General features: G+C 41.8%; 1 protein-coding gene across 2 annotated transcripts; it reads left to right on the top strand.

Moving 5' to 3' along the window:
- Window positions 1–75: 75 nt before the first annotated feature.
- On the top strand, window positions 76–20,946 carry traf3ip1 (TNF receptor-associated factor 3 interacting protein 1). Of its 2 annotated transcripts, XM_069698912.1 has the most exons (17): window positions 76–304; window positions 3,159–3,227; window positions 5,101–5,262; window positions 6,407–6,535; window positions 6,695–7,123; window positions 7,204–7,275; window positions 7,423–7,443; window positions 7,680–7,703; window positions 8,391–8,466; window positions 8,896–8,916; window positions 10,269–10,356; window positions 11,055–11,147; window positions 11,427–11,559; window positions 11,636–11,672; window positions 11,809–11,885; window positions 17,400–17,617; window positions 18,209–20,946. In XM_069698912.1, the coding sequence occupies exons 1-17, from the start codon at window positions 182–184 to the stop codon at window positions 18,372–18,374; spliced, it is 1,938 nt and encodes a 645-aa protein (XP_069555013.1). In that variant the 5' UTR covers window positions 76–181; the 3' UTR covers window positions 18,375–20,946. The 2 variants fall into 2 exon arrangements, with proteins under 2 accessions (XP_069555013.1, XP_069555014.1); XM_069698913.1 differs by lacking the exon at window positions 7,423–7,443.
- The last annotated feature ends 1,205 nt before the right edge of the window (window positions 20,947–22,151 follow it).

Here is a 22,151-nt window from a genome sequence, read left to right as displayed (position 1 = left end):
AGCGCCTCGCGACCGTAAACCCTTGGCGCAGGCGCAGTCTCCAGCAGTGATGCCCTCTGGGATTGCAGAATATTGACATAGCAACCAGGCGACGGAGCCGCTGCATGTCCTCCTCCGGATCACGTTGTAACTTCGTCTCCTGCGTCGTAAAGTGCTTTTGTGTGACTCCCGACTTGCTGTAATGAACGCGGCGGTGGTGAAGAGGACCCAGGACACGCTGGGCAAAGTGATCAAGAAACCGCCTCTCACGGAGAAACTGCTGAGCAAGCCGCCGTTTCGATACCTCCACGACATCTTCAGCGAGGTGAGACCGAGCCGACCGCGTTAACAGAAACGTCAAGCGTCGCCGCCGGTGTTTGTTCAACGAGCCTCTTGACCTCCCGACAACCGGAGCTGCTCCGCTCAAACACGCGCGGTCCTCCCGTCCGGTTAGCTGGCCGGCACACCGACTTTAGCACGAGCTAAGCTAACCGAGTGAGTTCCAGTGTCGGGACGGCGCTGCTTTAAAATGTCTGCTGCAGCACGGACACGGTCCGCCGCTTCTCCGACTCACTGGAGCGCCGCTGACGGAGGTCGGCGTCCGTCTGAAATGTTAGGTTACCCGTTTAAAAGGTGATGTCGCCGGCCAGCCGTGCTAACGGCGTCTTCTGGTCGCTAGGGCAGGGACACGAGTCTTCTGGTCGCTAGGGCAGGGACACGAGTCTTCTGGTCTCTAAGGCAGGGACACGAGTCTTCTGGTCGCTAGGGCAGGGACACGAGTCTTCTGGTCTCTAAGGCAGGGACACGAGTCTTCTGGTCGCTAGGGCAGGGACACGAGTCTTCTGGTCGCTAAGGCAGGGACACGAGTCTTCTGGTCGCTAGGGCAGGGACACGAGTCTTCTGGTCTCTAAGGCAGGGACACGAGTCTTCTGGTCTCTAAGGCAGGGACACGAGTCTTCTGGTCGCTAGGGCAGGGACACGAGTCTTCTGGTCTCTAAGGCAGGGACACGAGTCTTCTGGTCGCTAGGGCAGGGACACGAGTCTTCTGGTCTCTAAGGCAGGGACACGAGTCTTCTGGTCGCTAAGGAAGGGACACGAGTCTTCTGGTCAGGGACACGAGTCTTCTGGTCGCTAAGGCAGGGACACGAGTCTTCTGGTCGCTAGGCAGGGACACGAGTCCCCCCCAGGGATCAACAAACCTGTCTGTCCTCTGTCGGCTCTCCTGTTGGATAAATCGGTCTGTTCTTCAGAAACCGTCCCGGCTGAGCAGCTTATCGGTGAACAAGTTATATATATATATAGTTATATATATATATATAACTATATATAACTCTCTCTCTCTCTATATATAGAGAGTTATATATAGTTACATATAGTTATATATATATATATATATATATATATATATATATATATATACACACAGGTTATAATGCAGAGACAGTGTTCTTGTTCTTGTTTCAAACTGTTTAAAAAAAAAACAAGGTACACATGTTTATTTTTTTTTTTTAAGGTAGCCAATAAAATGTGTGATTTGTCTGCAGCCACCCACAGCAGCTCTTTCTCCGAGGTGGTGAGGAGCAGGTCAGCTACCACCTGTCACACACGTTTGGTTTCCATCTCCTTCCTGTACTTCGGGAAGAGCAATACGCCACTTGGGAGACCGGAGGAGTCCCGTGGTGTGAAGAAAGTTGTTATTCACAAATAGAAAATGTACAAACACATCCAGCGTGTTTTCACTTGGTTAAAAGTGTCCCAATCGTTTCAGGCAGTCTCGCTGAGATTAAGATATCTTCTTTTCTTTTTTTTTTTTTTTTTATTCCAAGAGAGAGAGAGAGAGAGAGACCTGAGATCAAGAAACATTCACAAGAACACAATCGGCAAAAATAGAAACAACACAATAAACAAGGAATTTAAACGGGCGATAATGAAGCTTTAAAATACCTACGGGGGAGTCTGGGTGTCTAGTTTGAGGGCAGCTTGCTCCATATTCTATTTAACAGGTGCATCGTACCTGAAACCTGTTTTGCCAACATTAACGAGTACAAAAGGGATTCTGCGCTTAAGTAGCTGCTGGATTGTGTAAGGTGATGTAAGGTGGTTTAGTCTTCAGCAGGAGAGCTTTATAACGTAAGATGGCTATTTCCTCCCAACTTCGGGAAAGTCCGTGGAATCGTGTGATACAGAGAATAATTGGGAATAGGAAAGATAAAGCTTAATGCACGGTGACGCACAGGTTTTAACTGCTGAAGGGAAGCATGACGATACAGAATATGGCCAGATGTGATTATTTGTCTCTAATAAAATTCGTGTCAGCATTTTACTTGAAGATGTCATTATTGTTATTGTGATCTCGTCAGCTTCGGGGACTAAAGAGTGACTCCTGCTGTGTTGCAAACTGTCATCTCGTTTATGAATATTATCAATTTAAAACCAGACTGAACACGACAAGAATACAAGCACCAATTTATCACAACAAAACACCGGTAGTGTAAGTAATTAAGAAGGAACAGTGGTAACAAAATAATGAGTGCAATGTTACATTAAACAGGGAACACATCATCAGCCCCATGGCCCGCTCTGTTCATTTAGTCATTTAAAAAAAAAAATTTGAAATAATAGTTTATTGCAAAATCTAACGCGATCAACACTATGAAACGGCTTTTTCCTCAACTTGCACCTTTGACTTGAGATGTCAAGCAGCGTAAAATCTGTTTCACTTTTCTAAACAGAGGTGAGATCTCATTCTCACTCTCCACCTATCGGCTCGTATTTTATTTCACTTGAGCTTCATGTATATTTGATGAAGGGAAGTGTGTCGGCATGTGTGACTCCTTTCCTCTGATTAGCAATGTGTCGGAGTCTGACTCCAGGAATCACGTTGTTAAAGCCAAGAAAGACGTTTGCAACTTTTCTTTAACCGCAGAACGAATTGCAAATATAAACTGATGTTGAGCAAAGTCATCTTCGTGTCACTATTAGCCTGCGGTAGAACAGCAGCACTGCTACTTGTTATGATATTAAAAGACGTCAGAAGAAGAGCACCTGATGCACAGGAGCTACTTTAAAGGCGACGCTGTGCTTGCAGTGTGTGTTTTTGAGTTTCAGGATCATGAAATGGTTCATAGCAAAAAAAAAGTATCTTCCAACTGTGAAACCTCTTTTCTCTCCACCTCTAGGTCATCAGGACCACTGGTTTTATGAAAGGCCTGTATGAAGACAACGAAATGAAGTCGGATAGCGTAAAGGTAAGCTCCCCTTTCTCTGCTCGTTTCGGTATCTTTTCTCTTACCTCTTGTCTTCTGATCCGCACAGTTGACATCACTACACTTTTAGATACCAGTGTTCCTCCATATTCAGTTGAGTCTGTATATGTGCTTTCTTTACGTCTTACGAAAGCGGTCTTACTTGTTCATGTGCTCACCCATGCGTTACGCGGGACAGCCTGAGAGTGTCTGTTTATGGGGTAACCCTACACGCTTGCCCGTAAGACAGACTCAGTGAGAGGATCTGGCAGGGCATCACTGAGAAGGCTTGTCAAGGTGTCAGAACTTAAATCTGCTGTGTACGAGCCAGATGAATACTTAATGAGAAGATGCTACGCTAATGAGGAGAAACGTCTTAGCTGATGTTAGATAAATGTTATGGTTCAAATTTCAATTCTTTACAACTTTGAGGTCAAGTTGCTGTGATGAAACACCGTTAATTTGTCATTGGTGTATTTGTAGTTTTATCGAAGGTGTATCAGTCTCAATGATGTCACGTGGCAATAAGCTTTCATTTTAGCAGACAATGTTGACACCAACACTCAGCTCGTTCAGTTCATAGGAATGAAAACGCAAGGGCTTTCATGTGGCTCAATGTGTTACCTCATTCGGAGACTTTAAAGACATTTAAATGAAAATCTATGAGATTATTTCTTTGAAATAGATTCTTTGTGCACCGTTGTAGGTCTTATATCCAGTTGACAAGTCTCTGCATATATTTGGTAGTAGAGAAAGACACCTTCAAAATGTTTGTGAATGGGTTATATGATAGGACAATGAATTGATTTGTAGTTCATTTGTTTGACAACCTGACATTTTGTTCTGGAATTTACTTTTATTTTCATTCAAACCACTGTTTGGAGCTCATGTATTAGATCTATTTTCAACATAATTTACTTTATTAAAATGTTTCTCGAAAACATCAATATATCCTTTTAATGATTATGTTTACTAAAAGTCCTCCCAGACATTATTCTCAATTGCAAAAGTGCTTAAACAAAACCATTGACTGTATTTTAGTATTTTAACGCAAGACCATGCAGTGCTTTATGAACTGCGCAATGACATTTTAAACCAGTACTAAAACTGATAATGATCACATAAGAGTATCACAACAGTGGAGGCTGCAGGAATATACATGCTAGTGGTTACCTGAGTAACACATCGTTTTTAATAACAATGTCTTATGTCAATCATGTATTTTAATAATTGTTGAGCTCCTGTGCATGAGTGTGTTACTGAATAGAAATGACATAATGGGATCAACACTGTAAAAGGCCAGCCTATTATCGGGTGCTACGGAGGGGCCAGGTGGTTGCACCAGATACATGTCCTTATGTTACACAGTTGGCAGGCTTCTCAGATGCAGCAGGCTGATAGTCTGGAGGCACTGTTTAGCTCTGGGCCATTAGTCTGGACCAAGGTCTGTTTTATTTACATTCAAGTAAGAATGCAAGAATTAAATCAAAAGAGGGCTCGGTATTTGTTTGTTCCTCCTATTCTGAAGCCACTCCTGATTATTATTTTACAGAGACGAAGAGAGAGGAATCAGAGTTAAAGGTTGGACACAATTTGTGCTTGTTGGTCCAGTTATATTCAGAAACTGTGTATTGGGACAGGTTGGACTAGGCTGGATGAGTCTACTGCTACTCAAAGCGAGCTATGAAGAATTGTAGCATGGTAGTAATAAGTTGAGCAGACTGCAAGGATACGCATATCTCAAGGGTTTAATCATTGCAAATGGGGTCGGAAAAACTTTTCCCTGGAGTTCCTTTACTTTCACAGCCGCATCCCATGTCTTGTCTCTCTCGTGCACTCGTCCCATTCATCACAACATGTCTTTTTTTCCGTGTAGGATAAGGACTCTAAAATAGCCTTCCTTCAGAAAGCGATAGATGTCGTAATGCTGCTGAGTGGCGAGCCTCTGGCGGCAAAGCCGGCACGCATCGTGGCCGGCCACGAACCTGAGAAAACCAATGAGCTGCTGCAGGCCATCGCAAAGTGCTGCCTCAACAAGGTTCGTCTGATATATCTTTTTTTCATGGCACACATTTTGACTTGTGATTGGAGGGAAAGCGCAGGTGTATTAATGATGGCCAGGTCCTACTTTTTGTGCATGTTGGTTTACTGTTACGATTTACTGGGACACTTAATGCAACAGCCATCATTAATACATCTGTGCTTTGCTGTATGCCATTCAAAAGATCCGTTGCGAGATTACACATATACACACACACACACACACACACACGCACGCACACAATGAAAAGCTCAGTTTGAAACCCACTAATTTTCCGTATTGTTTATGTTGTCTCTGTTATACAAAAGACCAAAGTACATCTGTGGCACTACATAAAAATAACGTAAAAAATGTGTTATTTTTCACATCAAAATATTAAACTCTTGGGAAAACTGCGTGCCTCAGGGAGAACTTTGAAATATTTTAATTGTACCCTGGAGATTGAGTGTAAACACATGAGCCTGGGGCATAGCTGCTCTTTAAACTGTGTAGAGAATTCTTCGCGGTTTAAATGTGTTTTTCTAAGATCTTATGAAAAGTAAATTTGCTGTCATGTAGACATCTGGTCACAATTGCAGTAGAGATAGTATTTCAGGATTTTCAACTTGTATGAAACAATAGAAACATGTGAACGTCTTTAATGTGTATTTAGCTCTGACAGTAAAGCGCATTCGAACCATGATCATGTTTATAATGGTACGCTGGGTCCGGAAAGCCAGCTGCTAAGACACGTGCTACAATCTTGCTAATAAATCAAACATAAAATGTCACAATAAGAATTTATTGCTGAGCTTTTTGGCAGTTTTTTGTGTTTTATTTAAATAGTTTTCCTGTCTTTGAAGAACATAACACTAAATGTACCATTATTGCTTTAGTGTTATTTTTGAGGAGCTGTGTTGAACCCTTCTGTCTTCCTCATTGCAAAGGGAGGTCAGTTCAGTTGGTCCTTTTTAACGGTTAGTTTTACTTCAAGACATTTTAAAAGAGATGTTTTTAAACATGATTTGAATTCAGGCCTTCAGCTTTAAATATATTTGTCTGCACACTGCATTAACCTCATGTTTAATATTCAAAAAAACAGCAGATTACTTCCTGTTTTCTCCTGTTTTCCACTGAATAATTCCCCGTGCTTGATCTATAGATGTCCAGTGATGATGCAGTGAAGCGAGTACTTGCAGGAGAAAAGGGAGACATGAAGACCAAGGCCAGCACCTCCAGGTCCCAGGACAAGGAGAATAGGGAGGGACGTGAGCGTCATCCAGACAGAGAGGTGAGAACGCTCATTGCTACATATGATGTGAAATGTATTTTGCTGTGGTAGCATTTAGACTTGCGATCTGATGGCCTGGTTCAAATGATCATTTTTCCCATTGTGTTACCGTGAATGTCATTAAATCCTTACACATTGCTTTGATATGAACAATTTCAGGAGAAGAAAAAGATCACAGAGCGCAGCGGCAGCCGGGAGCAGAAGAACCCAGACCAGCCCAAAGAGCAGGAGAGCCGCCGCAGAGACGGAGACAAAGAACACCACCGCGACAGGGAGCGCTCGGAGAAGCACCACCGCAGCGAGCAGGACCAACATGCCAAAGACCGGGACAAGGACAAGAGTCGAGACCGGGAGCGAGACAAGGATCGGGACAAAGGAAGAGTCCGGGACAGGGACAAGGAGAAGGACAGGGAGAGGGACCGAGACAGGGAAAGAGACAAGGAGAGAGACAAAGACAGAGACAAGACGAGAGAGAGAGATTCCCACAGAGACCGAGAAAGAGACAAGGAAAAACGAAGAGACAAAGAGAGGGAGCGACACAAAGACGGAGATGAGAGAAACAAAACTGGAGACAGCAGCAACAGCAGAGTATGCAGCTCGATCCCAATCACATCTTACATGTTGGAAACAAATGCTGTTATTTACATTTAGTGTACGTTTGTGTGCAGACGAGAGTATCAGAGGAGCCGCAGCAGAAACTCGGCGCTGAAGAGCCTAAAACAGCCAAAACTGTGCCAGTGGTGAGTTCTATATTTTGACTTACGTAATGTCGGTGAATTCAAAAAACATAAAGTTGGTCAATTAATTACTTGTTTGGATCTTGAACTTTTATGTGTTGTAAGAAATTCAAATTAATTTTCTAATCTTGTGCCTTTTATTCTTGCAAGGAACCAGAACCACCTGAAGAGGTATTCAAGCCTGTACAAATAATCAGTAGAAAATAATCCAATGCTTTGCAGATCTTTTTAGTGCTTGAATGTCGGGACTGTAGCAAAGAGTCTGAGGTGGCTGGCCGCTTGCTTCAGTTCTAATTTCGGTTACAGTGTTTATTAGGCATAAGGTTTTCTTTCCTCTTATTAACATCGTAATTGATAAAAGTCACGTTTAAGTGTTTGTCCTAACGCTGCTTTCTTTGCCTGTACAGCCCACAGAAGCAGTTGAAAACCAGGTAGGAGCTTACTCTGCCGTAACAGTTAAAATGGCTCAGTGGTACTTTTCTCATTTCACATCCTCAGGGCAAAGACAGTCCACTGCTTTTTTTTATTTTTAATTTTTTTTATTTCTGATGTCTTCTCAGTTATAATCAGATATATATATATATATATATTAGAGCTTCGTAAGTCAGCTGTCAATAAACTAAGCTCACTAACTTGCTTGTTTTGATTTGGGATATCCATTTCAGAGATGAAATGTTGGTCTGGCAGTGTGTAGCGATGTTCAATTAAACATAAAACCACCTTGTTTTCTACCATGGGAGGAAGTTCGCTACACAACACAATTCACAATTGTCCCGGTACTGATTTGGTTTGTTGCTGTTCTGAGGATTTTTCTTAGTATCTCATCCTCCGCCCCTTTTGATGCTGTGACAGTCGTGTCTTTCTGGATCTTTATCAACTGAAGCTTACAGTGCTTATTCAGCTCCTCACGACAGTCACTTTGCATTCTGTCATTCTGCTTTTCTAAAAGGAAGCGGGCCTTGCTTGTGTGCTCTGCAAGCATGTTGCTACTTTAAAGCTCTACAGTGTTTTTTTTTATTTATTTTTTTTAACGTGTTGTATAATTTTTGGAGAGTTTCATGTGTGATCAAGAATATTTTGCTGGTACTGGACTAAAGTTGTATTTTTCCCTCTTATAGTTTGACAGTCCAGCTAGAATACCTCGGCCTTCATCTGCCAAAGGGCAGAGACGGAGACCCAAACTTGGAGGTCAAGGTAAAACCCCAGCACCCTATTCCAACCACCGACACCAACAAGGCATCTCACATGGTTAATACAAATATATAATACAATGCTTTCAAGTCCTGAAATCATTGACAGAAGTGCTTTTTAGTACACACAAATAGATTTGACAGTTGACGGCTTTCTATTTGCACTCCGCTAATAAAATCATTGATTAGTTCCCTCAGTGGGAGGTAGGACTGACTCATCATGATTACTGCTGTGTTGGCTGAAGCAATAAAGCTGCATAGAACTGGCATTAATAACAAGTTTTCTACGATGTCATTCTCCTATAAATATTTCAAAGACACACAGACTGTTGATTAGTCTGTTTTTCATACTAGTTTTTTTTAGTAGGTCTCATTGCTCTGTGGATTACAAAGGACCCACCCTCACAATGCTTTGTTCTCTTCTTCTCAACAGATGAATCTGACAGTGAGGGAGGTAGGTGTTCTCTTTACTCCTCTCTCTCTGTCTCATGCAGTTCCATGTAAAGAGAAACATGCTGTGGACAAGAGGTCAACATTACAGTAGACTTGGTGTGATTTGTCAAAAAAAAAAAAAAAGCGTTTTGAGGATGGCTGTGGTAAGCTGCTGTAATGGAGACGGATCGTAATGATCACACCCATGAATCAAATAACCCATATTTAATGACAGAGTCACAGAAGGAAACCCGAGCAGCTATGTTAACTAACTCTGCACTCAAAGCACAAGGCATAAAATGAATCGATCTTTTAATCTCAACTCGTGGTAATGTGGAAAAGAAGTGTCCTCCCACAATGTCAGAGTGCTCCTTTGAATTCAGGCTCCACATACTCGTAGTCAGAAAGTGAGCGCAGGAACTCATTAAGTGACTGAATGACTCAATGAAGAAAAGGAATGATGTCCTTTGTTTAAAGCATCTGAGCAAGTCAGTCAAGTTTAATTTTAAAGGCCAATTATTGGATGCAATGTTTCAACGGGCTTTCCATGTCTACACTAGCAACGGTTCCTGCCACAGCCCAAACTTACCCGGGTGTGTAAAAGAATAGGAGGCACACCGGGAGAAACACTATGTGCAGAAAGAAAGAAAAAGCTACGATGGTTTGTAGAAATTTTAAAAGAAATTCAGATGCAAGTCCAAAAGGATGATATCTATTTATAGATCTAATCGTCAGTCTTCACATCACTACACATCTTTGAGATACAGGAGCAAAGTTTATCCACTTGTCGACAGGCACCGTATGAGAATGCTATCTGTCGAGGATTTTTATTAATTCTAGGGACAATAAAGCCGCCTGTCCTCACAGATATTAAAGATTTCCTTAACACCGAGCTAAAAGGCCATTTTACTGCCCTCACTGCTTGAAAGTTTGAAACCTGTTTCACCTCATTGATGGGTGAAGCTGGGTGTGGTCAGATATTTGCTTCATTGCACACCCAACGGCGATGTCATGGGATCTTCAAGTGTGCCTGTATATCGCTGCATCCAGGTGTTAAGTTGAACCGCTGGAGTCTGCAAAGTTTTTCAGGGGATGTTAAATTACTCCAAAAGATTTGAGTGAGTTTTAGGATGGAGCACTCAGTGAAGCTCATCTTTAATGTGGGATGAAGGTGAATGCAAGGAGGTAAAAGCTGAAGTTACATGACTGAATTTCCCTTGTCCAGAGTGGTAGTGTTTCAGAAAGAGTGACGAACATTGGTGCCTTGTTCTAGCGGCGTTTTACGACGTCTCAATCCGCCGTGCTAAGTTCAAGTGTGATACTTGCTCTATTATACAAAGCTAACAGGAGTCATTGTTTGTTTGTTTTTTATAGATGGAGATGCTCAGTTAGCCCAGAGACATGACCTGCAGGAAAATGGAAACGCTGGAAGATCCTCGGTGCCATCAGACATGGCCTCCAGGTCTGAACAGTCAACACCTAACCAGAACTCACTTTCCAAACACTCATTGCTCACATGTTGCTGCTCAAGTTCATCGTCTCAAAAATGTACTTTTTCCTCTACTCAAGCTGTTTTCACATGTATCTGTTAAATGATAATAATAATAATCAGAATAATATAAAATTCAATATTGTACTAAAGCCACATAATAAATAAGTTATTAATGGAGATCACAATGTTTAGTTTTGGTTGAGGATGTATCAGAGAGAAGTTGATTTAATTTTAAAAGTAGCTGCAGCATTATTACATTGTTATATTGCGTTAAATTAATTTATATGAAAATATGGTTAGTTTTGCTTCTGAAACTCTGCCCGGGACCCGATCCAAGATGTGTTCCAGTAAATTTTGGATTCAACTGACTAATCGGTTACGATTGCTGTGTTACAGCAGCTGTTATTAATATTCTGAATGTTGTCCAATGTAAAAATTATCCTCGCAAAATCTGAGCCACTCGGTGTGGCCGCCCAAAAGTGGACATTTGGTAAATCTCAGGGAGCTGTTGACAGAATTTTGTTCTATAAAAAAGAAGAGAAAATAAAATACTCTGAGACGGGTTTTTTTTTTTTTTTTTGAAAAATAGAAAACAAATTTAGATCTAAAATCAGCTTTTAGATCGAGATATTTTTTTTAATTATTATTTATGTTCCGTCATTCTGCAGCAACAGACGGATAGCACGGCCAAGCAGTGCCCGCCCAGCACCTCCTCGAATCAAGAAACAAGACAGCCACACTGATGTGACCCTGGCTGAGAGGTGACGTCATCGTTCATATTCACCAACAACACTTGTCAAATTTACACCAGCAAAGACATAACACTACTCTTCTTTATATATTCATTCTTAGACTTGTGTAGATCCCACTAGTGGTAGAGATTAATAACTGTTGATCAAACCAAATAGAGAAAACACGCAGATGAAGATAGTATTTGGGATACAATTGTTAAAAAGATGGCTTGCATTTCTCGCCCATACATATGCCTTTAAATTAAAATTTCAGTTAGAAATGAGTTGAGCACTTTGTCTGTCTTTCAGGCTGTTCAGTGCCAAACCCTCAGCACCTGTCATCATGGACGGGAAGAAGTCTGAGGATGAGGAGAATGAAGATGAGCAATTTCTCGTGGAGGAGGCGAGCCCTCCGCTCTTAGCTACTCCTGAAATAGAGGCGGTAAGTGGCCTAAACAGTGAGTTGTTCATTGAAAACTGTAAGTCTGAGGTAGTTACCTACGTTTTTCTCTTTACAGGAACCGGCACAAGAACTAAACAGTGAAGAGAAACATGGTACACAGTCACATTTCTATATTTCTGTACTGCCATCATTTTTCCTGATTCTGCTTCTCACTGAATTGCTGAATCACGTCCTTGTTTGTGGAAATAGATCTTTCTCTTTTGTTCTAACTGTTTTTTCTCACTGTAGGTGGCCTCGTGAAAAAGATCCTCGAGACCAAGAAAGACTATGAATTGTCGCCATCCTCCCACAAACCTAAAGAGCAGGTATGGACTTGACGTAGCAGTTCTTTTTATCTCCACTAGAGGGCAGTATTAGCCCAGTTCTTACCAAATCATCAGTACCAGTGACTTGAAACCCAGGTTAAACATCTCCATCAGTGCTATCAGCGAGTCTTTCTGGAACGTTTATTCTCAGGGAACACGTTTTAACCCCACCGGAAAAAAAACCCGCTGCAACACTGGTTATTATCAAAAGAAAGATATAAACAAATGTAGTGCGGAGGTGTAATTGCACTGCCTTGAAAACCACAAAAATGTTCCCCTCCAGTGAAGCTGAAGGGGCTAATAACCAGACAAGCAAGTATGACCCTCAACAGACCACACACACTTACCACGCACATCAAGATGTCTGGACCAAAATGAGCTTGTTTTCTTGGGTTGCTTAATATCTTAGGTATGCTTAATTTTTTTTTTTGCATACAGACGTCTTTGTTTGTGCACAGTTGGAAGGTATTTGCCATCTTGGAAAAATGTTTTCTGACCTTAAATTCGATTGAAACTTCTCCCCCTGTGTTAACGTGGCAGAAAACAGACAATACACAGTTGGTTTTTCAGTCATTGTCTCGGAATATCCTCCATTTAAAAACAATATGTATAAGGAGGTCAAAGGTACCAGTAAGGTTTCTTCTTCCTTCTCATCTCCTCTTTAATGTGGACCTTTTTTTTTATTACACAAGGTGACATCTTACTGCCGCTGCTCATGGATTCCCTTCTGTCAGCTTATTTATCAGCCAGTGAGAGCGTTCTTTCATCAATATTTGGAGTGTGAGACGGTGTGAAGTTTACAGTTTGGTCTGTACTCCGCGGTGTGAGGTGGCGTATGCTGTCGGCTTTGGGTGGTCCCCTTCACTGAAGCGTACTCTCCCTGCATCCCTTCCTCAGCTGACCACCCTGACTCTGATGGATGCACTGTTTTGGACTGTCACTCATGCCGAAAGGCCCCCCCGATCTATCTCTTCCTAACTGCGGCCTCAGAAATCATCCCTCATTAATTACACCCGAAGTTGTCGAAGCTTAACCAGCAGTAGGCTGAAATAGCTTAGCAGGAATTTCAAGGCCCGGCATTTAACAAACTTTTCGTGCGAGAGTGTGTTGAAATGTAGTAACAGACACACGCAGGTAAAAAAAAAAAAACATCCAAAATAGCAGCGTTCTTTTTGTAACATGAGCATAGCCTTGTAGAGGTTACCCTAATTTTCTTAATGCAGCCTCCTCAGTTTTCAGAGCATCCTGTACGGTCTGCAGGGCAGCTTAGTGCAGGTATGTCTGCACATAGGAACTGGGAACTGCCCAGTCCACCCCTCCGTCATTATTGGCCTTACCTCGTCAGCTGTATAAAGAGCTATAATGACTTCCTTCCTGACATGAAAGGGCGGGGGGGGGGGGGGGGGTCAGCTTAATGGAGTCCTTTATTTTAATTTTTTTTTTTTTTTTGGTAATCACGGTAAAACACGCAGAGACAAAAATGTAAATATTGAGCTTCCTCATTCTATGTGGTTGGACCGGTTTGAAATTACAGCTGCTTTAATTCATTTCTTAAAGAAATATTGATATTTATTGAAACATAGTGTCTGAATAAGTCAAAAACTACTTTAACATCGTGTTCAGTGCAAACATGTCGACCTTTGGACCATTTTATTTATTTTATGGAAATTAAGTTTTTTTTTTTTTTTATTATTTTTTTTTTTTTATGTCCATTGTAATTTAATTGAGCTCTTCCGTTACTGATGTAAATTTGAGAAACACTTAAGCAATCAAAAGAATATATTTTTGCCTTGTCCCACCACAGTGTGTGCGACCAGTATTTGCTGTATATTTATGGGGACGACCTTCCTCATGACCCCTCGGCCGCCTTGTATATTATTCCAAGATACTTCTCTTTCTATTTAGACAGAATCTGCCCCTTGCAACAGCTGCGTTTTCATAAGATTTTTTTGTGTACTCTTTTCCTCCCATTTCTTTGCCCCATCCAATTAGCCTTGATGAAGGTTTGTAATGTATAAATAAACCCTGTGGCATACAAATGGATGGCTGTTGAGTGAGAGTCACGGAGGAGAAGGGCCAGAATACTCTCTGTAGAATTGTCAGGAAAATAAATACTCCTCTGCAGACCTCTGTCTTCATAAACATCCAGCGGTTTTTTTGTGGAAACATAAGGAAATGACCCCGTGGCATTCCATTAGTCATATTACTTTTGTCGAGGTCACATTGGCTTGTTAAGAGATGTTTTTTTTTTTGGTCAGGTTTATGAGCAGCACTAATCTGTTATCAGGCCTGACCTCAACCTTGATGACATATTTTGACACCCAAGTTGTTCCTTCAAATCCTTCAAAGCGGCTCTTTTTTCCATCAGAGAATTTGAAAGATTAAGCGCTTCTTTTTTTTAAAATGCATTCTCCATTTTCTTTTGCTGCAGTGTAGCCAGTGGTCCCGAGGAGGTTTCCTCTCGGTTCACCCCATACCCCAGGGTAGCGATCTCAATAGTGTCCCAAGGGATGACAGTGACCTTGTAACAACATCCTGTAACCTCATTGCTGTTCTCCTCACCTCACTGACTCCAAGCTATTTTTATGATCTAGCCAAACTTTTCAATAGCATCTGATGAAAAATGGCAAGGAAGCCCATAAACAACGTCCACAGCCAATTCTCATCTTTTGCTTTACTCCGTGGCTCACCGCTCAGATCCTCCACAGGAACCCACTGTAAAATCCTTAAGGGAGCGCATCAGTGTCTCCACATGGACACCAGCAGCCAGTCAAATTGTTCCCAGATGCTCTGAAGTTGTTAAATGTGGTCTTCAGTGATCTATAACCCACTTTAACAAGACTTAATTTTTCTTTTAATTGGTGTGATCTGAGTTTTTTTCCCCCCTTGAGTTCATAAAGATTAATGGTCAAATGACATTTTTAGCGAGCTCTGTCACACGGTGGGAAATGTTGGTGTAATATTAAGTGACAGATTTCAGGGTCAAAATAATAATTTACTATTGTGAGGCTGGTAACCACCTGCTGTAACCACCTTAGTTTGTGCTCAAATTGACTCATATTGATTGTGGGTGTAGCAGCATTTATAATATGCTTGTTTTGACCAGATTTGATCTCATAATTTACCAATAATGAATGACGCTCAACAGTCTCTTCGTAAGAGAAGCTGATCTCTCGCCATCGACCGGACAGCTAGTGTTGAAATTTTTGTTTTCCCAGTTAATGATACCCTAAAGCTTTCCATGACACTGACAGCTCCTGTGTTTGTGAGCCATTTTTCTTGTCAGAGGATACTTTGAAGAATGTTTTCCTTTTAGTCCCACAAATCCCCATAAGGGCTCCATAAATCAAACTTTTGCACGCATATCCTAATTAAGCTGATTAGGCGTGTGACATCTGGCTGAATTCACATTGCACTGCACTTTGCAGTGTTATTTGTCTGCACTGAGTTTTAGATGAAGTAGAAAAATTCAACTCAACAAGTATTTTGCTAATAATAAAATGCAGATAAAATGTTATGTATGCACTTTTTTTTTATATGATATAAATACTGTAGGTATATAGCTCAAATTTCAAACTTTTCTTCTTCTTCTTAGTCCACAAAGGCTGTGTCTTCCCTGTTGCCCTGGGGCTTTCATCACCGTCTAAGATAATGGGAAAACCTGCCCCCCCTCCCCCCCACCCCCTCCCTCCCCTCCTCTCACCTCCTACTCCTCTGTGGTCACCACGTCTAAATATTGTTCTGTGATCTGGGTGAGAAAAAGGAAAACTAGGAGCACACGGGTCTCGTAGAGCCCGACACGGACCCCCATAAAGCTGTGATTTATATCTACCCAGACAGAGTGCACACGAACAAGGGGTCATGTTTTCACGGCACTTTTTTTTTTTTTTTTTCCAACAGAGAAAAGGAAGGGGGGGGGGGGGTGGCGAGAGGACGTCAAATAGAACGAAGCCACGGGTCCTGCTCCGTCTGGGCCGTGCAGACCAAACCGCAGCCAGGCAGGCCGAATGAGCCGTAGTGTTTGTCTAGCTGCAGGGTTCACGGCGCCCAGCGGAAAGCCACCCACCTTGCTGGGGGACCGCTGGGCCGAGGCATTTCAACCCTCACACTCCTCAGCAGAGTGAGTTCGTCGCAAATGTTGTACTCGCTTCCTGAAAGAAGAAATGGTGGCAAACAATAATGTCGCATGTCATTTCTGCAGTGGGGTCTTGTCTAGCCAAGCTGCCCCTCAAAACTGTAATCAGCGAGCTGCTTGGTTTGTTTTCAGAGACGGCTCGATAAGGCTACGCTATATGCTCCAGCCGCGCCAGCCATATGTTGCCTGCCATTGGAGGGGGGGGGCTCTGTGACAGATTGTGTGTTTTGAAGAGGAAGCTGTCATTTAGTTTACATTCTCTTCCAAGTATGAATTCGGCTGCCTCACGAAGGCAGGTGCTCCCATCTGTGGAGCCAAACGGAGAGATTTGGGCCAAGAGTTGAACTTGAAAGGAGGCATAAGTGTAGTAGTTGTTACTCAATACTGTAGTTAAATAACCCCGCTGCCACAGCCTGTTACTAAAATAAACAAGACTTAAAGACCAAGATTGCGTGTGGGGGTTATGTGTGATCACTGTATGCTTCCACTGATCCTCAGGTTGCTGTTTGTAGATGTGTGTGTGTGTGTGTGTGTGTGTGTGTGTGTGTGTGTGTGTGTGTGTGTGTGTGTGTGTGTGTGTGTGTGTGTGTGTGTGTGTGTGTGTGTGTGTGTGTGTGTGTGTGTGTGTGTGTGTGTGTGTGTGGCGCTTTAGGGTTGCAATGCCGAGTGCACGCACACACACACACACACACACACACACACACACACACACACACACACACACACACACACACACAGGCCTCGCGAAGCCCAGCTGAGCAAACATCCTTGGGTTTGCTCCCTGCGAAGGGAGGTCCTTCCCTGATACCCTTCCCTCGTTTTCACCGTCAAGGGGACTGAGTGTAATTGGGAGAAAGCCAACACCCCCCTCCCCTCCCCTCCTTCACCCGCACACCATACACTGGAAGCCTTCACCAGCCAGTCAGCCAGTCCCCTACTTTAGCCAACACAATTCAGCAGCACGTTTGATCTTTATATATACAGCTAGGTTGGTAGAATTCCTGCCTAACATTTTTAGCCTTGAAATCCTAAACCACTAAATGCAGCCTTGCTCTGGTTCTGAGCATTTGAGACTTTGCTGGCAAAGGTGGAATTCCTCAAGAGAGTTTATTATGGTTTTGGTCCGGGGACACACAAGTGATTTCTGTGTGTGTTCCTACATCGGTTTGATACAGCCCTGAGTGATAAATCACGCAAATCACATCGAACCTTTTTCTTTCTTTGCCTGTTAAGCGCAACCTGTTCATGTAATTAAACAAGGCGTTCCCTTTAATCATTCCTCAAATACCAACACGCGCGCGCCCTAGAATTTGATGGTTGCATGCTACGTAATATTTTGATCACCCAAACCTCACCCATCGCACCACTTCCCCTTTCAGAACCTGGTGTCCGAGGCGGCGCAGAGGAAAGAGCGGGACATGGTGACGAGGGAGATTGATCGGCTTCGCTCGTCCATTCAGATGGTGTGCCGCAGTTCCCTACCTTTGGGCAAGATCATGGACTACATCCAGGAGGACGTGGATGCCATGCAGGCGGAGCTGCACACCTGGCGGCGGGAGAATAAGGAGCACGCGCAGGCCTTGATGCAGGAGCAGAGGTAGGACCGGTACATGCTCAACAAGCCTGCAGTTATGCGTTGTCGAATATAGTTCAGTTTATGTCCGTCACCAGTTTCACATACAGACTCGCCTTCTCGTGCGAGGGCGCTTCCTTTCTACAACATTTACTAGGAGTGCGATTCTCGCTTTGGGTGCGAGAGGTGCCCGGTCCAAATCCCGGACGTGCCCCCCAATTTGTTATAGCCCGGCTCTGAGACGGTAGCAAATAAGGAAGCATACGTGAGGGTGTAACTAATAATGCGCTTTATTTAATCAAAATGAACAAACATAACGGAAAAACAATATTCCAACGAAAACACTCAAATAATCAACACCTCACATCTGAATTCTAAACAATATCTTTTAATCTTCTACCGTTTGTTTTTCTCTCCGAGTCTCTTAAATTCATTGGAGCACAGGCGATATGTTAACGTGAATACACTGACGATGACGTATCTGTTTAAATACGAGGTCTTAAGTGTTCTGTTGTTGTATTTGCTGGTCGTTGTGGTCACTTTCTCAACTTGAACGCGGATGATTTCATGGAAACATTTCGTTCTTTGTTTGTGTGTGCTTGTATACGCCTGCAGAGCGACAGACCGCGCAGTCGAGCCTCTTAAAGCAGAACTAGCTGAACTGGAGCAGCTGATCAAGGACCAGCAGGACAAGATTTGTGCTGTAAGGTCCAACATACTGAAGAACGAAGAGAAGATCCAGAAGATGGTGACTGGCATCAACTTCTCTTCCAGAACCTGAATGAGGAAAAAAGGTTAACAAAGAAAATCTTCTAAAAAAAAAAAAAAAAAAATGCACTGAATATTGAGGCAAGAGCAGTTTTGTGTTCATAATAATGGTAAGGTCATTTTTCTTGGAGATGATGTGGGATGGGACCAAAACTGAACTTTTAGGTTTTCCTGCCAGAACAGGGAATTAACCTAAATATGTTCCTCCACAACAAGGGCAGGAAATATCTGTTGGGTACACGTTAATAAAAAAAAATTTTTTTTAAAAAAGGCCACAAATTGTTTTCGAGGTCGGACATTATTCACAAATATTGGGATAACGGGATGGAAACGTGGACGTGTGAGCTGATAAGACCGACAGATGAACGAATACAATTCATCTTCCTACCCTGCAGGAGAACCTAACCCGGTCTTTGGCCCTTGTTCTGTGATGGTGCCTTTGTTAAATGAGCCCGTGCACAACGAGTAGATGGTTGTATTTAATGCTTGGTTAGCTGCACATTCAGCATCCATTAGACCAAATTAAAAGTCTATTTCCTTGTTCTTTTCATCATGAAGGGAAAATGCATTTTTGTTTAGGGTGTGGCACGCCCAGCATTTTTCTTGGATTTGGAACTTTGACGTACAGTTTGATTGGAGTAGGAAGCAGCTTTCTTTTCCGGATATTTTGCTGTTCTCCATGGTGATCATTGAATCTGCTGTCGAGCTGTTGGACTACCTTTTCAAATATATATTAAACTTATTAATGGCACACTCGGCTAACTGGAAAAAGGAGTAAAAGTCTTGGCTGGAGAAATCTATTATTTTTATGGAGGGTCCTGGTGGTTTAGATGACTGAAATATATTTAATAGGATTGTGGTATCTTGGTTTATCATTGTCCCGGTATCGTTTATATGTCATCCTAATATTTTCTTATTCTTCCAAACCTTTGCTTTTAAGCTTTTTCCCTCAAGCTACCTTCCCCCAAAAAAAGAGGATTTTAATGTTTTCAAAAACTTTTGCTTTCTTTGCTTACAACAACCTTATCCCACTGTGTAAAATCTAGTACTCCCAGTTTATCTGTTACTTCAATCACTCTTCCACTTTTGAAGCACTGCTGCACTTTTATAAGGGGAGGTACCTTTTGAAGGGGTTTTTTTAGAAGAAAAAAACAAAACGTTTTTTGGCGACGAAGCAGTGTTAAAATTCTTTCTTCTTTCTCTTAAAGTATCTTATAACAAAAATAACAGACACACCAATCTTTCATACTTTCAGGGAGAAAAAAAACATCCATTCTCCTTGCGGTGAGCATGCAGGATAGCCACCATTGTGGAGGCCCGTCTTGTCCATTTGTACGACAGGATTTGCCAAACTGTTCCTTTTTCAGGATGGAGACCATGTTTGGTTAAATGGAAATTTCTGTGGACTTTCTATATAATACAAACAAATATTTTACTAGCTCCTTTTGCAACTTGAAGAAATGTGCTTTACACATGTAGCTAATATGAAAATACGAAGCAATACTCGACTGATAACTGTAGTAGGACGTTGGATCGCGGAGGTGTGAGACTGAATAACAACTGTCTCAGTTGTCCTCAAATTTCCAGTAATAGAAATATCCCACTGTTGTCCATGTGTGAATGGAGTACAAACAAATGCTTCCTTGTATAGTGGCCTAACTCACCCTGAATAAAAAAAAAAGCAGTTACCACATTTAGTAACAGTGTAATTTGAATGTCGTTAATACTTGCACACATGCAGTTGCTACCTCGGTTAGTTCTACTGCACATTTGCCTCCCTGACGATATACATCAACAGTGTTTACAGAAAATTATATTAAAAAAAACATTTGCTGTGAAATTCTGGTTGAATTGATGAATGTATTTATTTTACTTTATTTCTTCTTTATGACCAGTGATTACAGTTGTATCAAAACTAGTTCCATTATTTCAGATGTGATTGTGCTGATCGTTCTTTAAAGGCTCTCTTTTCTGTATAAACCACCTAAATATTTATTAGGTGGTTTATTTTCTGCTCTTTCTGAGGTTTCCACTTTCACTGTCCTGGCAGATCAATTAGTATCCAAGAGTGTAGGCTAAGAATATGAATTAATTCTGTGATGCTACTAATGTCATGGCCGAGTATATTCTAAGGACAAAACAATTTGTAACTTGGATGCTACAAACCCTGTTTGTTTTTGACAACGGTGAAAGAAAATACAGCTTGAAACTTACATTAACACTAATTTTTTTAAAAGGGACACAATACATTGCGGTGCATTGACGCTATTCACTCTTAACAATTCAGCTGTCAAAATGTGCTCTAATTTGCTCTAATAGTATTATATATAGTCCATCAAATATAGATTTTTAAAACAACGGGTAACTAATTGAAAAATCGAATTAAAAAAATTATACGAGCAACACTTGTTAAAAGTGGGAACCTGCATGCTCATAGTTCTATAAAAGAATTATTTACACTGTACACTATTTGTATCATATCCTCGGTTTCTCTTTAAACTGTATATTATGTATATGTGGAGACTGTATCATAGCTCAAATAATTATATCATTTTGTAGTGGAGTGAAATAAATGGTTACATTGCAATAAATATTTGTCTCTTTTGTGTTTTTAACAGTGGACAGCAGTGAATTGTGGCGTGCAGAGAAAGATACAGAATTAAAACCGCAAGCAGTGATATACGGGCCCTCGCACGGTGCACATCGGGGATCCAGCGGGTCGGAGCCGCCGGCTCCCCGACGTGCAGCACGCGAGGGTCCGCATATTCCCGCTTTGCAGTTTTAATATTTTTCTCGATCTCGTTCCTTATTCTTCTTTAAAAAAAAAAAAAAAATCCCTTTTTTCGGCGGCTTTAACATCTTCAAAAACTCATGAAAGTTGGTGCCTGACGCATCTGCAAAGTTTCGTGAGGTTTGGAGCATCGTTTGACCTTAAAACTCAACTTCCTGTGTCACAGCGAAACATCAAAGTTAGCCGCATCACCCTGGCTATACTTTATTTTTTGTTATTGATTTTGTATTAGGTTTTTTTTATTTTGTATTAGGGTTTTTGTTTTGGTATGACGACATTTACTAACCCAAAACTGTGTGGCTTACCCGTAGAGGCTCTCTGTGAACTGTGTGGATTACCTTGAGCGGGGCTCGAACCCACGTCCTCATGAGGTCTTTTCCAGCTCCGAAGCGGCATTATAGAAGAATAATAGGGCTTTTGCACTATCGGTACTTGGGCCCTAATTAAAGTCACAATAGCCTCACAATGGCAGTTAATTTAGAGGTAAATGACTTTACTTTGTGATTTTACGTGAAGCCCCTGTTGCGTCCAAATCACACCCTCAAGGAGACCCTTCTCTTTTGAAGCCTCATCTTTCATGACAGTAGTAGAGTATTTAATTTTCTTTTGAAGACCCTTGAGTAACACTAGCAGCAATTTTTCTTACGAAACAGCTGCGACACACACAAAACATATTAATAATCCCCTTTTAACAGCTATTAGGAAAGACTTAGAGCATTTGTGATGCAAGTTGGAGATTTAGCTGAAGGCCTCTTGCAGGTGGCATGACACCTGCAAAGACGCTGGCCTCAGTCTCAACAGGTGGATTTAAAAAAAAAAAAAAAAAAAGACAAAGAAAGGAAACCCCAACTGTCCACCTGCATCTACCTTTTCACTGTTGGGCTTCACAAAGGAATGACTGGTGACATGACTGCCTCTTAAATTCCCCGTTGATTTTAGCTTTTGAATTTCACAATGGTTTGTGCTAATGAGTGAGATCACCTTTCACTTTTGTGGTTT

Source organism: Brachyistius frenatus, unplaced genomic scaffold (assembly GCF_029030835.1).
Source record: "Brachyistius frenatus isolate BFR_SWC_R1_liver_20210118 unplaced genomic scaffold, ASM2903083v1 Contig_28, whole genome shotgun sequence".
Classification (NCBI taxonomy): domain Eukaryota; kingdom Metazoa; phylum Chordata; class Actinopteri; family Embiotocidae; genus Brachyistius; species Brachyistius frenatus.
The sequence above is the reverse complement of the archived record's forward strand: the minus strand, read 5'-3'. Positions and strand labels throughout refer to the sequence as shown.

What these genes read in the sequence shown, in the direction of transcription:
- traf3ip1 (XM_069698912.1), top strand. Translation starts at nt 182, where the DNA reads ATGAACGCGGCGGTGGTGAAGAGGACCCAGGACACGCTGGGCAAAGTG. An exon ending in CAGCCAAAACTGTGCCAGTG is followed by an intron (nt 7,276 to 7,422) that starts GTGAGTTCTATA and finishes TATTCTTGCAAG; the next exon opens with GAACCAGAACCACCTGAAGA. An exon ending in CAGAAGCAGTTGAAAACCAG is followed by an intron (nt 7,704 to 8,390) that starts GTAGGAGCTTAC and finishes TCCCTCTTATAG; the next exon opens with TTTGACAGTCCAGCTAGAAT.